The sequence below is a fragment of the Bison bison genome, unplaced genomic scaffold (genome assembly GCF_000754665.1).
Source record: "Bison bison bison isolate TAMUID 2011002044 unplaced genomic scaffold, Bison_UMD1.0 scf7180017864317, whole genome shotgun sequence".
In the NCBI taxonomy this organism is placed as follows: domain Eukaryota; kingdom Metazoa; phylum Chordata; class Mammalia; order Artiodactyla; family Bovidae; genus Bison; species Bison bison.
In genome coordinates, this window is record NW_011494889.1 from 927,860 (window position 1) to 945,385 (window position 17,526).

The following is a 17,526-nucleotide window of genomic DNA, read 5'->3' on the forward strand; positions in this document are numbered from 1 at the left end:
TGAGGGTCAGACACGACTGAGCGACTTCACTTTCACTTTTCACTTTCATGCATTGGAGAAGGAAATGGCAACCCACTCCAGTGTTCTTGCCTGGAGAATCCCAGGGACGGAGGAGCCTGGTGGGCTGCTGTCTTTAGGGTTGCACAGAGTCAGACACGAGTGAAGCGACTTAGCAGCAGCAGCAGCAGCATGGACATATGTCTAAGCTCATTCTCAGCACTGTCACCAGTGAAATGGACTGCTTCCTACCTACAAAAATACTTCTGATCCATCATGATTAAAACTTATACTTTAGCTTGTTTTCTACCTTCCCTCCCGAACCTTAGTTAAGGTGAGACGCATATTATACTGTGCTCTGCTTAGTCTTGTCTGACTCCTTGTGAACCCATGGACTGCAGCCTGCCAGGCTCCTCTGTCCATGAGGATTCTCCAGGCAAGAATACTGGAGGGGGTTGCCATGCCCTCCTCCAGGGGACCTTCCCAACCCAGGGATGGAACCCAGGTCTCCCGACATTGCAGGCAGATTCTTTACCATCTGAGCCACCAGGGAGGCCCCAAAATACTAGAGTGGGTAGCCTATCCCTTCTTCAGGGGAACTTCCCAAACCAGGAATTGAACTGGGGTCTTCTGCATTGCAGGAGCTACCACGGAAGCCCATGCATATCACGTTCATGTATTAAATACGCCTTCTCCAGAAGCAAACTACAATAGCTTCCTTCTCAATGACAACTTGGTCAAACAGTCACAGAGGTATCTGTAACAATTAGAAAGTCCTCTGTAGAAAACCTTGATGTGAAGAACTAGGACAGACAAATTCTAGGTTAGAAGAGATCAAAAATTATCTCTCATTCCCACCATCTAGCAGGCAGCCAGAGGTGATCAAGGAGTTCTGCCAAAGGTGCTCATCAGACCTTCTATCTGCTTTTCATACTCTTACAGTGCTAAGAGGATCGCTAGTTAAGTATCTGAGAGACATGAGTCAAATTCCTGTAAGAAAAATGTAAGCTGGGTATTATAAGGGATTTTCTATTTAATAAATGAGACCATAAATCACGTATAAAAAATTAGCATTATTACAGTCTCAGCTTGCCTCTATTCATCTTTCCTGGAAATTCCTAGGATATATATTGTACCTAGAGTAATTAGTTTATTACCCCTGAAAATAGTATGTGAGACTTGCTAATATTTTGTTAGCTGGGAAGCAGTGGTATATGCAATGTTAATAATTTGTGCTTCTAAATGTATCTGCCACTTTAGCAAAAACAAAGTACAGATTTCTGCTTCTGTCTAGAATACAGAAAACTGGAAAGAACTTTGCTCCCATTGTAACAAAGAGAAAAAGCCAAATAAACTACAATCTCCTAACTTCAAGCCCACCTGAGCTGAAGTCACATGACAGCCGAGCAGCCTGGACGGCCAGGAAGGAAAGGCCCCTCCAAGGAGAAGTGGGCCTGGTCGCCTTGAGTGGAGCATGGGAGGAAGGGCAGCCCCTACACCCTGCTCCGAGCACAGAGCAAAGGCAGATGACGGCGAGAATTCAAATCCAGGGTGTAATGAGGGTAACCAGACCAAGAACAAAACCCAGCTCAGTTCCCGATAGACTGACTTAACCCCCACACTAACATCCTGAAAAAAGAAGCAGTGAGCCCACTCTCAGGCACTTTATGCCTGATATGCCTGATACTTCAGAACTTACGCAGCACTTTAACATGAGCTTTGCGTGATGCTTACAACAATCCTGTAAGCAAATCAGGCAGCTGTTACACTGCCCGTCTCACACAGAAGGCTCCCAAAGGCTACCTGCTTGGCCTAAGTGATGCAGCGAGTAAGGGACAGAATTGGAAAGTTAACCCAGGTCTTCAGACCCCGCTCAAACACAGGTACATTCTGATATCTGTACTAGAAATCACAGTCCAAATCACATTTTTGTGTCTTGTCGTCAGTATATTAGGGAGAAATTTTTAAAATTACTCTCATGTTTATTAACCCCTTTCTTCCCACAAAATCAGCATCTGGTTAATCTTAGTAACCATCTGAAACATTAACTGAGAATACTAATTCCGAATTAGCACAAACTATATCTAAACTGACCTGAAGAATCTCTTTAGAGCACTTTAAATTCCCTGGCCACACAGTGCTCACTGTGGCCACCGTGAGGTTCCTTTCTTCATCTCTGGACAAGATGGACAAGTCTCATTTCAGTACTGGCTACCTTTCCATATTTCAGTGGGAGAAAGCAGGTAAGAGTTTTAACAGCCAAGATACTCCCCAAAGAAAAGATCAATTTCCCTTTAAGAAAATTTTTAGGTAAGTTAATAGGAGGTATGTTTTTCTTTTTGTAAGGGGAGAAATGACTCATTGTTACAGGAACAGGGAAGTTAATAGAACATAAAAGTGTCATTTAAAAATGAAATCAATAAAGAATATTTTTCTATTTCTTATAGACAATCTCAGTCAACTTTATAGCACAGCCAAATGGTTATTGTGAAAACAGTCTGCATCCTTTATCTTAATGGCCCTTAAAATATACTCAAATCAAGAGTATAAAAAACAACAACAGTTTGAAATCACTGTTTCTAATCCATGGAAATTCCCGACCAACAGATCACTGGCCCTCCCAACTCAAGATTCATTTTTCTATTCATCAGTTATTTCTCCAACATGAATGCCCACACTGTAATTTCAAAATTGCCTAAAAGCTATGGCTAGATAAAAAGAAAACAAAACATGTACCTTTTCCTAACAATAACCCAGCTACCAAAGCTTTCTCACAAGCCAAAGTTTTATCATCCTTCCAATTGCTTTTTGCCCAAAAGTAGCTGAAGTGAAAGCTTGGCCACCAGCTTTTCCTGGAGTTCCACTCTTCTTGAACCCAGGCAAGATGACTCCTGGAAAAGAAAAATGTCAAAAGCGAAGGTCAGTGATGGCAACAGACCTATACGGTCAGGATGTGAACTTCAGTCGGGTCCATGGAAAGATGACAAACCAGATGTTCTGAAACTAGCTTCTGGGTACAGCCATGGCACAGAACATACATGAAAGCAAATCCTTTTGAGACTTCTTTGATCTCCACGTCCCATTCTCCATCTACTGAAATAGCCAGTTGAGCACAGCACAGTGGTTACCAGCATAGACTCTGAGGTCAAGTCTCAGATTCAAATCCCGCATCTTCCATTTATTATCTGTGTGGTCCTGTGCAAGTTGCTTAACCTCTCTGAGCCCAGGGTCCTTGGGTACACAAATGGCACGCATCTCACAGCCCTGTTATTAGGGTTAAACTGGCCCACAGTCTGGCAGGTGTTATAAACTCTTTGCCTGCTGTCCAGTACAAAGTAAAGTTTCAATAAATGTTAGCTATTATTATTCATTACTTTAAAAGTTCCTTTAAAAGCTTAAATTTTATAGGCTACAAAGAATTACTATCCAAATTGAGATGCCATTATTGTATATTTACATGAACACATGGGTTTGACAGCCTAATCCAGGCAATGCTAAGTGTTCATCAACAATTTAATTGACTTATTTAGCACCTATTTGTCCTTGTGGGCAAAACTTCTCTGCCTTCAAGAACCTTATGGTTAGTAGGGGTGTAGACTGAGATTTGGAAAGTGGCTTACACTGAACACACCAACATATCACACTAAAAACACTTCATGATCAGGACTATTCTATCTCTAAGGTCAAGTCAGGTCTGAAGCCTGAAGCAAGTGCCCACTGATAATTAATTTCCTAATAAACTAAAATGGATATAATAACTCAATGAAACTTTCATGTCGTGATATCCTTTATTTTCATGGACAAGGTAAAAATGACAAGGGCCACTTCTTTTCTTATATTCGACATGTGGCACTGATGATTACTATGATCAGAGGTATAGTTTCAGATACTCAGCTCACAAGGGACTCCATAAATACCTGTTGAATGAATAACCAAGATGATTTTAAAAGGTCCTAAAAAAAATCCACTGAAAACAGCTGGGAGAAAAGCTGCTTTCTATGTGATCTTACAAGCAGATGACACAAATTACAAAACACTTTACAAAGAATCTCGTCACGAGAGGAAGTGACCCCTTTTAATCTTTATTTTCGATAAGAAAGTACACAGTTATCCCTTAGCAGAGTAGTGGTAACTGACAGCATTTATTTTAATAGCACAAAAAATCTTGATAGAATTTTTTGTTTTACTTGTGGTTTCCTATTTCCTGTCTTCTGATGTATTCAGAAGAAAACAGCTAAAAACACAGTTTAAGAAATCCAAAAACATAAAGAACTTTAAAAATTGACAGATATTAGCTAAAATTTTATAAAGTGCTATTTATGCTGATCTAGTAATAAACACTATGTGTTTCTTACTTACCCCATTAGAGTCTGTTTGAGATATTTTGCCAAGTATTTCCAAGCAGTTATATTTTTAGTGCATCCAGCAAAATCTAGAATTCCAAATAACACCTCCAATCCCAGTTTATGGTGTTCTTCCTTGTCTGTGATGGTCAAAACCATTAAGAGTTTACAGAAAGCACTGAATAGTACAAAGCTAAAAGATTACATTCCATGGACAAAATATCACTGAAGCATAAGCCTTAAAGTTTAACAGTTTAAAACAATTCACATGATCACATTATGATCAACATATGCTCCTGTGATGAATCTGAAAAATTCAATAACTTAGTCCATGCTACTCAAAGCAGGATGGTGAGTCTGACTTCTGTATGGGTTTATGCTACTCAGAATGTTATTTAAAGTACCTACCCTACTGAGGCATTTCATACATATTCTTTTCTATTAGGAGAGGTACAGAGGCAGTCCCAGTACCTAATAGACTTAAGTAGATTTCCTCCTATGAAGAAATGTTCTTTCCTATACTGAGCTGAATAACAGTAAAGATTAAAATGAGCTGAATTATACAAATAGAAGCCGTTTTTCTTTTGCAACCATTGCCTAATACTCTACAGCACGGGTCAGCAAACTTTTTCTGTAAAGGGGCAGACACTAAACATTTAAGTTTTGCAAGCCTTACAGGTTGTCATAACTATGCAACTCTACTGTTGCAGGGCAAAAGCAGCGACAGGTGATATGTAAATAAATGGGCATGGCTGTGCTCCAACAGAACTTGATTTATAAAAACAGGCAAGAGTTGGATCGGGCCCAAGGCCACAGTTGGCTGAGCCCTAGTCTACAGTTTGTCTACACAAAGAGACAGAAAATAAGAATTACTTACCTGATTTTCGCAGTAACCTATGGAATTCTAACATCAGTTTATGAGATGGTACAATCTGATACAAAATCTGGAAGAAAGAGTAATATTGTAATTGTTACCCATTCTAAAGGCATTAGTATATGTTCAGATAAAATTCTTACTACCTAATATGCTCTCAGAAAATGAATCAAGGATTTAAAAGATACTTTTGCTTTTATCCAGTTTTAATTTTGGTATAAAAATGTATTCTATGCAAAGATATTTAAAACAAAAAAATCCCTGCTAAAAACAAGATAGCTGGTTGGGTGGGTGGGTAGTGTGGATAAACAAAGACTTTTTCTTTTCTCCATATTTATACTGTTGACCACACTCGAAAAATTTACTTTCTTTTCAGCACCAGGACTGAGGAGAAAATAAGGAAAAAGAATATCACACAGATATTTACTGATCACAAAAGGTCACAAAATATAGAAAACAAAACAGCAAAGCTAGTTATTTTGGAAGACTGTTTGAGGAATGTACTATATAAAGGGTATTCAAAAGTCAAGGAACTTCCCTGGTGGTCCAGCGGTTAAGAAATCTGCCAATGCAGGGGACACAGGTTCGATCCCCGGTCTGGGAAGGTTCCACATGCTGTGGAGCAACTAAGCCCATGCACCATAACTACTGAGCCTGCACTCAAAGAGCCCAGGCGCCAACACTACTGAAGCCAATGTCCCTAGAGCCCACACTCCACAATAAGAGAGTAGCCCCTACTCGCTGCAGCTAGATAAAGCCCACACACAGCAACAAAGACCCAGCACAGCCAAAAAATAAATAAGTTAATTGAAAAAAAACAACAGCAATGCAAAACTTTCCAACCAGAGTGACAAAGGGTTTCTGTAATATTGATCCTCTCCCCTCAGTCTCACTTGGGCAGAGGATAGGGGAATAGTAGTTGATGAGAGGAGGATCTGCCTGAAGCCCACAGCCTCCTGTCTTTATCTCAGTGTATCATCCATTCATTCTCTGGGTGCTAGAACATGAAAGTTGGAAAGTAGTGACCTAAGAATGTCTTAAAAGTATTTGATTCCCAACCCTGTTCAAACACTGACCTAAGAATTCCCTACCTTAAGCACACTTATCAGTTTCTCTCTTGGTGCCTTCTCTCTCTTTAGAAAGTTGTATAAGTAGACATGAGCGTTTGGATTTGATGGGAACTTTTCATCATAGGCGTAATTGTTAAGCACCTCTCGGGCGCCATCTTGATCCCCGTAGAATTCCAGCATCTATATAAAATAAGTGATGATATCTTAGGTAAATCCCGTAAGATACCTATATGAAACATCATGTACAACTTTACTGATGAGCACAAAATATCACACACCTGAAAAACAGCATTTATTGTATAGGGAACAATAGTGATGCTAGCTTTTGCTTCCATCAGTGTATGTTACAACCTCCGTGGAATAGAGAAGATCACATCAAAGGCCTACACGGTTTCCCAATTTTCCCTTGTCATATTTTGTTACTGAAAAATATAGCAACTTCAACATAAGAACTGTTCCTGTGAGAAATAAAGGCTTCAAAGTAGGGCAAACTAAGGACCAAAAAAGACCATATGATGCCACTAACCTCAGTGCCCTACATACTCCAGCCACAAAAGGAGAGCACAGGAATTATAATTCCTTTCCTTTCATTCTTTCCCATCCTGACACAGGAGTTTCCAGATTCACTGGCATACAGTTTCAGAGATTATCTTCTGACAACATAATTCTCACTTTACCACTAATGAAACTTTCAAAAAGCAAAGTATTTTGATGATATATTCCTAGTCCTCTGTCCTTTCACAATAACTCTAAGACAATACGATGTCCTTAAGAACTTCTAAGAGCCATTCTTCTTCATTTCACATATTGTGACCTAGTTTCAGATTTTTGCCCCCTTCCCTTCTTGATCCCACCATATCATAATAGATCTTTCTGCTTTTCTTTTAAGCTCAATCAGAACAATACAGAATTGACATTTACAACTATTGTGCTATTATTTATAAATAAATAAACCATCACCCTTGCACCATCCATGAGCCCTGCATCCTTGGGTTTTGCATCTTAGGCTTCAACCAACCACAGACTGAAAATATTCGGAAAAAGAAAATTTCCAGAAAGTTCCAGAATGCAAAACTTGAATGTGCTGCACAAAGGCAACTACTTACACAGCATTCACATTGTGTTAAGTATTAAGAGTAACCCAGAGATGATTTAAAGTATACAAGAGGATGTGCGTAGGTTACATACAAATACTACACCATTTTATATAAGGGATTTCGGTGTCCAAGGGTACTGAGGGGTGACTGCATTTGGCCACGACAGGTTATCCAGTGGTGAAAATAAACACAGTTGTTACTGTATAGTAGGAAAATAGCAAAAATTATTCAGACCAAAAAAGGGCATCCTACTGTTTAAAAAATAATTTTCTCCATTATTTGCCTTCTGATGTATAAAGATTAAGCTTAAAATGAAACTAATAAAAACTTAAGAAAAGTCTACTTACCTCTATATAACTCTTCACAAAAGGGTCCCAAACTCCAGGAATTTGAATCAATGTGCAAAGGTTTATAGACGTCTTCCAGCTGTGGTTAAGCATATTCTGGGATGCTGTGTTGTAAGCATAATCATCTTTATCTGCCCAAAGACAAAAGATTTTTTAAAGCAGTCAGTACTGGAGACTCACGCAGAATCAGTAATTGATAAACTACACATAAGAAAAGCTTAGACTGTAATGGCTTCACTGGTGAATTCTAACAAAGAAGAGTACTAATTCAAAGAAGAGTAGTAATTCTTTACAAACTATCTCCCCAAAAATGACAGAGAGAACACTTCCCAACTTACCCTATGAGATCAGTATTACCCTAAGACCAAAATCAGACAATAACAACACAAGAAAATTACAGACCAACACCTCTTATACAGATGTACAAATTCTTAACAAACTACTAGGAAACTGAACCTAGCAACATATAAAGTGGGATTTATTCCAGGGATGCAAGGTTGTTTAGCATTTGAAATCAATTAATACAATATTCCAAATCAACAGAATAATGACAAAAACCTCATAATCATCCCTACTGTTGCAGAAAAAGCATTTGATAAAATTCAGTAACTTTTCATGATAAAAACACACAATATCTAGGAATAGAAGGAATTTCTTTAATCTGATAAAGAGCATCTTGTGAAAAACTCACAAGTAGTATCAGAATTCATGGTGAAAAACTGCATGCAAGGGAGAATTCCTCTCCTGCCACTTCTGTTCAACACTCTCATGGAGGTTCTGGCCAGGCAATTCAGCAAGAAGATGATATAAACAATGTTCAGATTAGAAAGGAAGAATTAAAACTATCTCTACTTGAAGATGACACGATCTTCCACATAGAAAATCCTAAGAATCCACTAAAAATTTATTAGAATTAATGAATTCATACTTGTATAATATAAAATCAACATACAAAAATAAACAAATCATCCAAAAATGAAATCAGGAAAATAATGCCATTTACAATAGCACAATAGCATCAAAAACGAGAAACAACTTAGCTATAAGTTTTACAAAAGAGATACAAATCACATCTGAAAAGTATTGTTCAAGGAAATTAAAAACGACTTAAGTAAATGGAAACATATCCCATGATCAAAGATTAGACGACTTATTAACTTATAATTTTAATGCAACTTCTATCAAAATCCCAGCTGTTTTTTTTTTTTTTGCTTAAATTGGCATGCTATTCCTATAATCCATATGGAAATGCAAAAGACCAAGAAGAGCCAAAATAACATTTTTTAAAAATTTGGAGGATTCACAGTGTGACCTCAAAAGTCACTACAAAACTCCAGTAACTAAGACTGTGTGATATAGGTATATGTATATCCATAACATGAACTTCCAGGGTGGCTCAGCAGTAAAGAATCCATTTGCCAACGCAAGAGACATGGATTTGATTTTGCTAGGAAGACTGCCCTAGAGAAGGAAATGGCAACCCATTCCAGTATTCTGGCCTGGGAAATACCATGGACAGAGAAGCCTGGTGGGCTGTAGACCATGGCGTCGCAAAGAACTGGATATGACTTAGCAACTAACAACAACAATGGACGTGTACACATCAGTGGAAGAGAATTTAGAGTCATGAACAAAACTTCGTATATGAGTAAGTGAGTTTTGATACGAGTACCAAGGCAATTCAGTGGGAAAATAATAGTCTTTTCAAATAAATGTGCTGGAACAACTGAATATCCACATGTAAAAAGACAAAGTTGAACCTCTATCTACCTCACATGACATACAAAAATTAACTCAAAACGAATCAAAAAACCAAAATGTAGGAGTAAAACTACATACCTCTTAGAAGAAAATATTAGTCTAAATCTTTGTGACCCAGGAGTAGGCAATGGTTTCTTGGATGTGATACCAAAAGCATAAGCAACAAAAGAAAAAGCAGAAAAACTAAACTTCATCAAAATTATAACATTTTGTGACTCAAAAACACCATTAAGAAAATGAAAAAGGTAATCCACAGAATAAAACATTTCCAAATCCTGCACCTATCTGATAAAGGACTTGGACCTAGAATATATAAAGATCTAAAACTCAATAATTAAAAAAAAAAGTACTTCAATTAAAAACCTCCTAGGAGAAAAGAATCTGAATGCAAATTTCTCCAACCAGACATATGAATGGCCCAAAAGCACATGAAAAGATGCTCAACATTATTAGCCTCTAAGGAAACGCAAATCAAAACCACAGTACACCACCTCACACCCACTGGAAGACAGATAACGGCAAGTGTTGGGAAGGACACGAAGAAATCAGTATCCTTCACATACACTGCTGGTGGGAATGGAAAATGGCACAGCTACTTTGAAAAACAGTATGGAGGTCCCTCAAAAGTTCACAGCAATTTTACTCAAAATTGCCAAAAAGTGGAAACAACCCAAATGTCCACCAACTGATAATGGATACTTAAGTGCGGTATATCCATACAATGGAACATAAATAAATAAAAAGGAATTAAGTGCCATTACATGCTACAACGTGGTTGAATCTTTAAAAACATTAGGCTAAGTGAAAGACTAAGTGAAAGAAGTCAGTAACAAAAGACCACATATTTCAGGACTACATTTGTATGAACTGTGCAGAACAGATATCCAGAGACAGAAAGTAGATTGCTAGGTTGCACTGCAATGCAGGAACTGGGGAAGAGTCAAGAGGAACTGCTAATGGGGGGACAGGCTTTCTTTCAGGGGTAACAAAACTATTCTAAAATTGATGATGGTAATGGATGAACAACTGTGAATATATTACAAAACACTGAATTTATTATACTCTAAGTGAGATCAAATTGCCAACGTATGCTGGAACATAAAAAAGCAAGGGAATTCCAAAAAACATCTACTTCTGCTTCACTGACTATGCCAAAGCCTTTGACTGTGTGGATCACAACAAACTGTGGAGTATTCTTAATGAGATGGGAATACCAGACTACCTGGTATTCCTGAGAATACCTGTATGCAGGTATTCTACCCTGAGAAATCTGTATGCAGGACAAGAAGCAACAGTTAGAACTGCATGGACCAATGGACTGGTTCAAAACTGGGAAAGGAGTGTATCAAGGCTGTATATTGTCACCCTGCTTATTTCTTATAAGCAGAGCACATTATGCAAAATGTCAGGTTGAATTAATCACAAGCTGGAATCAAGATTGTCAGGAGAAATATCAACAACCTCAGATATGCAGATGACACCACTTTAACGGCAGAAAGTGAAGGAACTAAAGAACCTCTTGATGAAGGTGAAAGAGGAGAGCAAAAAAAGCTGGCTTAAAGCTCAACATTCAAAACACAAAGATGATGGCATCCAGCCCCATCACTTCATGGCAAATAGATGGAGAGACTGTAGAAACAGTGTCAAATTTCATTTTCTCGGGTTCCAAAATCAATCTGGATGGTGACTGCATGCCATGAAATTAGAAGACACTTGCTCCTTGAAAGAATAGCTATGACAAACCTAACCGTGTATTAAAATGCAGAGACATCACTTTGCCAACAAAGGCCCATATGGTCATGGTCAAAGCCATGGTTTTTCCAGTAGTCATGTATGGATGTGAGAGTTGCACCATAAAGAAGGCTGGGCACCAAAGAACTGATGCTTTCGAACTGTGGTGGTAGAGAAGACTCTTGAGAGTCCAAGTAGATCAACCTTGAATGTTCATTGGAAGGACCGGTGCTTTAGCTGAAGCTCTAATCCTTTGGCCACCTGATGTAAAGAGCTGACTCATTGGAAAAGACCCTGATGCTGGAAAAAACCAAGGGCAAGAGGAGAAGGGGATGACAGAGGATGAGATGACTGTATGGCATCACTGACTCAATGAACATGAGTTTGAGCAAACTCAAGGAGATAGTGAGGGACAGGGAAGTCTGGCTTTCTGTAGTCCATGGGGTTGCAAAGACTCGGACAGGACTTAGTGACTGAATAACGACAACAAGTGGGTGAACCATATTAAGAATCATATCTCAATTCTCAATAAAGCTGTTATTTAAAAAAAAGAGAGATTACCATACCACACAATAAATTGGATGACATGAAAACTCCTGATAATAATAAATGATGAAGAGACAACAGACAAAAGAAAACTCAAAACAGACTGCTGCTGCTGCTAAGTCGCTTCAGTCGTGTCCGACTCTGTGCGACCCCATAGATGGAAGCCAACCAGGCTCCCCCATACCTGGGACTCTCCTGGCAAGAGTACTGGAGTGGGTTGCCATTTCCTTCTCCAATGCATGAAAGTGAAAGTGAAACAGACTACTAATGGGATATAAATTAATAACCACTTTGGAAAGACTTTAGCCTATTATGTAGTACAGTTGAAGATACACATGCTTAGTGACAACAATTCTACTCTGAGAAACACATGCATATGTGCACCACTATCTGCGCCCAAGAATTTCAAAGCAGTGTTAATTATAATATCCCCAAACTATTAACATCCTAAATAGCAATCAATATATAGAAGGAATAAATTGCAAGAATATCATACAATATATTGTTTCACAACAACAAAAAAGAAAAAACTAGAGCTAATTCAACCATACAATCACATGTTAAATGTTGAACAAAATATGCAATGTCCCCCAAAATATGTACAGTGTGGATCCAAATATGACACTAAAATATAGGCAAAACTAAACTACATTTACAGATGCACGCGCTGTGCTGTGCTCAGCCGCTTCAGTCCTGTCTGACTCTTTGTGACCCTGTGGACTGCAGCCACCTGGGAAGCCCCTATAAATGCATACTTGAGTGGTAAAGGTATCTTTAAAAAAAAAGGAGCTATTATCATTAAGGGGCTTCCTAGGTAGCACAGAGGTAAAGAATCCACCTGCAATGCAGGAGACGCAAGAGATGTGGGTTTGATCCCTGGGTCAGGAAGAAGGAAATGGCAACCCACTCCAGTATTCTTGCCTGGAGAATTCCATGGACAGAGGAGCCTGGTGGGCTGCAGTCCACGGGGTCACAAAGAGTTGGACATGACTGAGCTCTGAACATAATTATCATTGAAGTCAGGACAGCGGTTTCCTTGAGACAGAATGGGAGATGTGATCATGAAAGAACATATGGAGAACTTTCAGGGGGACAGTAATGCTGCGCTCCTTACTCTGGGTGTAGTTACATGGACGTTTGTTTTATAATATTCATTCTATCATACATGTGTTTGACACACTTCTTCAGGATATATTTCACAATCTTAAAGGTTTAAAAAGAAAATCTGTCCTTTGAAACAAACAGAAGCACAAAACACTTTTGGGTTCCAATACTTCTTTTTGGCCAAAATAGTAGCCTCCTTTCACCTGATATATATAGATTAGAATCCTCTTCCCAGTGGATCTATTGCATAAATATCAATATGAACTTGGAAATGAAATGGTAACTGGAAAGCAGGTGTAAATGGATATCAGAAAAAAAAAATGTAAGAAAGAAAGGCAGATCCCTGAGTAAATATAAATTGGGTGTGAATTTACCATGGAAGGGGGTTCCCAGCTACCAAATGCATCAAAGCCAACCAGCACAGGCCACAGCAGAAAGGAAAAGCTCAAGGCAACTCTGAGCACACGTTCCTATGTTACATTCCATAAGTCTGGTTATATAAAACTAGTCCTAGTTTTTTTTCCCCATTAAATAGCTATGTGAGGTTAAAGACAATCTAAAGATCTCCACATTTCATCCCATCTTTATCTCTTGTTGCTCCAGAAGACTGTCAGCTGCAGAAGGTACTGAATTATCTAACCATGAAAGTGACGGTATAAATTCATGTTCCAACTGCTTTAATCATCATGTATTTGCTTGAGTTCTACCTAAGTGTGTGAGAAGAAAAGGAAATAATGATTTTAAAACTCACCTAAATCAGTATCAGCAAGCCGTCTTAAAAAGAACATTACAGTGGGCATTTCAGCAAGGTGTGTTGTTGTGTTGTGTTACTTGCTCAGTACTGCCCAAATTTTTATGACCCAATGGACTGTAGCCCGCCAGGCTTCTCTGTCCATGGAAGTCTTCAGGCAAGAACACTGGAGAGGGTTGCCATTTCCTTCTCCAGGGATCTTACCAACCCAGGGACTGAATCCGGGTATCTCGCACTGCAGGCAGATTCTTCACTGTCTGAGCCACTAGGGAAGTCCTTCAGCAAGGTTAACGAAAGAAATACAGATATGTGACCTCAAAAGATTGATGAGTCTAGACAAGGAGACATAACACAAAACACACATGAAAAAAACTTAGAATGATTAAAAAGGCAAAAGGTGAAGAGTCAATTGATACAGGCTGAACATGCAGCTGGTATGTTGGGTTTAAAGTAAAAGGAGGAGAGGTCTAACGAGTCCTGAAGACAGATGGCATACTGGAGCAGGAGGATGCACAAGAGGCCTCGCAAGGTTATCATGATGAAGACAGCATTTCAGAAGTGTCTTGGGGGTGGTTAGAGACAGAAAACAGGAAGGGAATTTGCGATTGGTGAACCCACCCGCCCAGAGACCAAGGAAATACTACTATCAATTAAGGATATTGAGGAAACATAGCTTAACATAAATGAAGTGATAAATGTCAGAACTGGGATTTGGATGAAGGAGGTGAAAACAGAAAAAGGTTAATCCTAGAAAAGTTATGGAGAAAAACTCTATGAGGGTAAAAAGGTGCAGAGAATCATACAGCTTCAAAGAACACAAATTTAGAGACAGGAGAGGACATCACCACCACTGCAAGTAAGAGGAAGAGAAGGCAGTTGAGGAGAACACATAGTCAGTTTTGGAGGTGATCAGTGAGTCAAGAAAATTGTCTGTGATGACCTTTGTACAGAAATGAAAAACTTTATCTTGCCCTAGTCTTTGAACATGTTTTCCTAAGAAACAACATTACAAAACAAACTAAACTCCACTGTAAACACACAGGAAGAAATGCTTCTTCTATGCGATAATGCCCATGGATGAAAATGTGTAACCTTTCCTGGAAATCACGTTTCTAAGAAATGAATGAATCTAGGACTATTGCTGGTGGCACAGTGGATAAGAATTCACCTTCCAATGAAGGGGACACGGGTTCTTAGTCCCCTTGGACCCTGGTCCAAGAAGATTCCACATGCTGTAGCGCTTAGCCCAAGTGCCACAACTACTGAGCCTGTGCTCTAGAGTCCATGAGCCACAGCTACCAACCACAGCACCACAAGTACTGAAGCCCAGCACCCTAGATTCCGGGCTCCGCAATGAGAAGCCACTGCAATGAGAGGCCCATGCACCGCAGTGAAGAGTAGCCCCTGCTTGCTGCAACTAGAGAAAGCCTGCTCACAGCAATGAAGACCAGTGCAACCAAAAATAAAAACAAATTTTAAAAAAGCAACGAATCTAAAATGGTCATGAACTTAACCTATGAATTACCTAATTTATGTCTGAAAAGTCTTTTGTTTAAATATCAGAGATTAAAGGATGAAGCAGAATTTTACAAGCATAGCAATCTCTGTTCTCTGTACTATCTATATAAAGCCAGGCTTGGAAGAAGGGGAATTAGATTACTCGTCAAGATTCCTTCTGTCCCTCTGACAGTCTTACCACTCATCACTCATAGTTACTCACCGAGTTTAGACAATTCCATCTTCTTTTTATACCAAGAATAATACTGCAAAAGACCTTTATAGGCCTGAATAAGGTTGACTAACACTTCCTGGGAAGAAGACTTTTCACCATATCGCCATGTCTCTGCCTGGGTGAGAATTCTGTTCGCATCTTCAAGCAATCCATGATGCAGAAGGTATAATGCATGTTGTAAGGAAATCTGCAACATTAAGAAAAGCCCACTGTCATGCAGGTCATTAGATAACCATTAGTTTAAAAACTCAGTAAATATATGATACATGCTGGGCTAAGACCTTGGGAGAACACAAACAATGGAACATTGTCCCATGATCAAAAATTCCAATCTAGCAGAAGATGCATGAAAAAAATTGTTGTTGTTTAGTCACTAAGTCGTGTCCAACTCTTTGCAACCCAATGGACTGTGGGCCTACCAGTCTCCTCTGCCCATGGGATTCTCTAGGCAAGAATACTGGAGTGCGTTGCCATTTCCTTCTCCAGGGGATCTTCCCAACCCAGGGATCAAACCTGCATCTCCTGCTTGGCAGGATTCTTTACTACTGAGCCACCAGAGAAGTCCATACATCAACTATATGTCAACTTTTCAATTAAAAATTAAAAAAAGAATAATTACATAAAGAAAGAGCAATACAAATAGGGAGAGCATTAAGGAGAAGAATAATGGGAAATACAGTTAATTATATGAACAGTGTCAGAGTTCAAACCTTCCTCTTCAACTATTGTAATAATTTCTCAACTCGTATCTCCTGTCTGTCCCCCTACAATCCATCTTCCATGTGACCACCAAAGAAATCACATTGGTCATTTGTGTAAAATTCTTCAACAGTTCCCACTGCCTACAGAATAAAAATCTCAGCTCTATAGAGATGGCATACAGAGCTCAGCTTACTTCCCCTGCTTTCTACCTATGTGATTTTTAGAATAACCTGGTAGCTCAGAGGTTAAAGCGTCTGCCTGCAATGCGGGAGACTTGGGTTCGATCCCTGGGTTGGGAAGATCCTCTGGAGAAGGAAATGGCAACCCACTCCAGTATTCTTGCCTGGAGAATCCCATGGATGGAGGAGCCTGGTAGGCTACAGTCCACGGGGTCGCAAAGAGTCAGACATGACTGAGCAACTTAACTTAAAGACACATTAGACACAGAGGTATCAGACTCTTTACTATCCCCTCCATGCTAGACTACAATTTTCTCCAGTATGCACAGTGAATACCCACTAGCTTCTTCAGACTCATCTCCAGCATCACATCCCTTCTTTGCCCGACTCCACTAACTCATTCAGTCCTAGCTCTTTCCAATTCCAGAGAGCCAACCATTTTCGACTTTGTCTTCTCACTGTAATTGCATTTCTACCATGGCAACCATAACCATTTATTTCATTTACATACCTGTCTCCCTTTACTGCAAGAACCATGTCCAGCAGATTGTCTGGAAAACAGCAGCAGGTGTTTTTAAAAGTGTTACTAAAAAATGTCTTTTGTCTATCCTAATTACCACCTTCAGACTCTGGAGTATGAAATAAAGTTCCTCCCAGATTTCTTTACTTCACTTGAGTAGATTCTATGAGCTTAGAAGGAGCTAACCAATAATTTAGTTAAAACTCTACCTTCCCTCCCTAAACGGCTATCTAGTTTCTCCCTGAAAGAAGAGAAGCACACAACACCAGGGCAGGCTATCCCCTTACTCCAACTGTTCGCTGAGAAAGTTCTTAAGTGGAACCATACGCTGCCTCCGTTTAGTTTCTACTTATAATGTACATGGTCTACCAGAAAATAAGATCCTAAGGGAGAACCTGGCACATAAGAGAAACAAAATTTTTTCCTAAATTAATAAAACCTGTAAAGAACCCTAAACTAGGGGAAATCTTTTTTCCAAATTGGAAAGCAGTAGGAATATAAAATGCTACAGCCACTAAGGAAAACAGTTTAGTGATTCCTAAACGGGTTAAACATAGAATTATATGTCTATACATACATGTTTTTATAATACACATATATAACCACCAACTCATTGGAAAAGACCCTGATGCTGGGAATGATGGAAGGCAAAAGGAGAAGGGGACAACAGAGGATGAGATGGTTAGATTGCATCACTGATTCAATAATGGACGTGAGTTTGAGCAAACTCCGGGAGATACTGCAGGACAGAGGAGCCTGGCGTGCTACACTC

General features: G+C 39.2%; 1 protein-coding gene across 11 annotated transcripts in view; it reads right to left on the reverse strand.

Moving 5' to 3' along the window:
• The window catches only part of TAF1A (TATA box binding protein (TBP)-associated factor, RNA polymerase I, A, 48kDa), a 32,217-nt gene that overhangs the window by 763 nt on the left and 13,928 nt on the right, over nucleotides 1-17,526 (reverse strand). For 8 of the 11 annotated variants that reach the window (XM_010852808.1, XM_010852806.1, XM_010852807.1 and 5 more), the window contains 6 exons: nucleotides 15,342-15,540; nucleotides 7,729-7,859; nucleotides 6,306-6,464; nucleotides 5,218-5,284; nucleotides 4,357-4,480; nucleotides 2,734-2,888 (listed from right to left, as the gene is read on the reverse strand). In XM_010852808.1, coding sequence (XP_010851110.1) covers nucleotides 2,734-2,888; nucleotides 4,357-4,480; nucleotides 5,218-5,284; nucleotides 6,306-6,464; nucleotides 7,729-7,859; nucleotides 15,342-15,540 — 835 coding nt within the window. Of the gene's footprint in view, nucleotides 1-2,091; nucleotides 2,213-2,733; nucleotides 2,889-4,356; nucleotides 4,481-5,217; nucleotides 5,285-6,305; nucleotides 6,465-7,728; nucleotides 7,860-15,341; nucleotides 15,541-17,526 lie in introns of those variants that run through there. The other 3 variants (XM_010852812.1, XM_010852813.1, XM_010852811.1) reach the window with 3 other exon arrangements.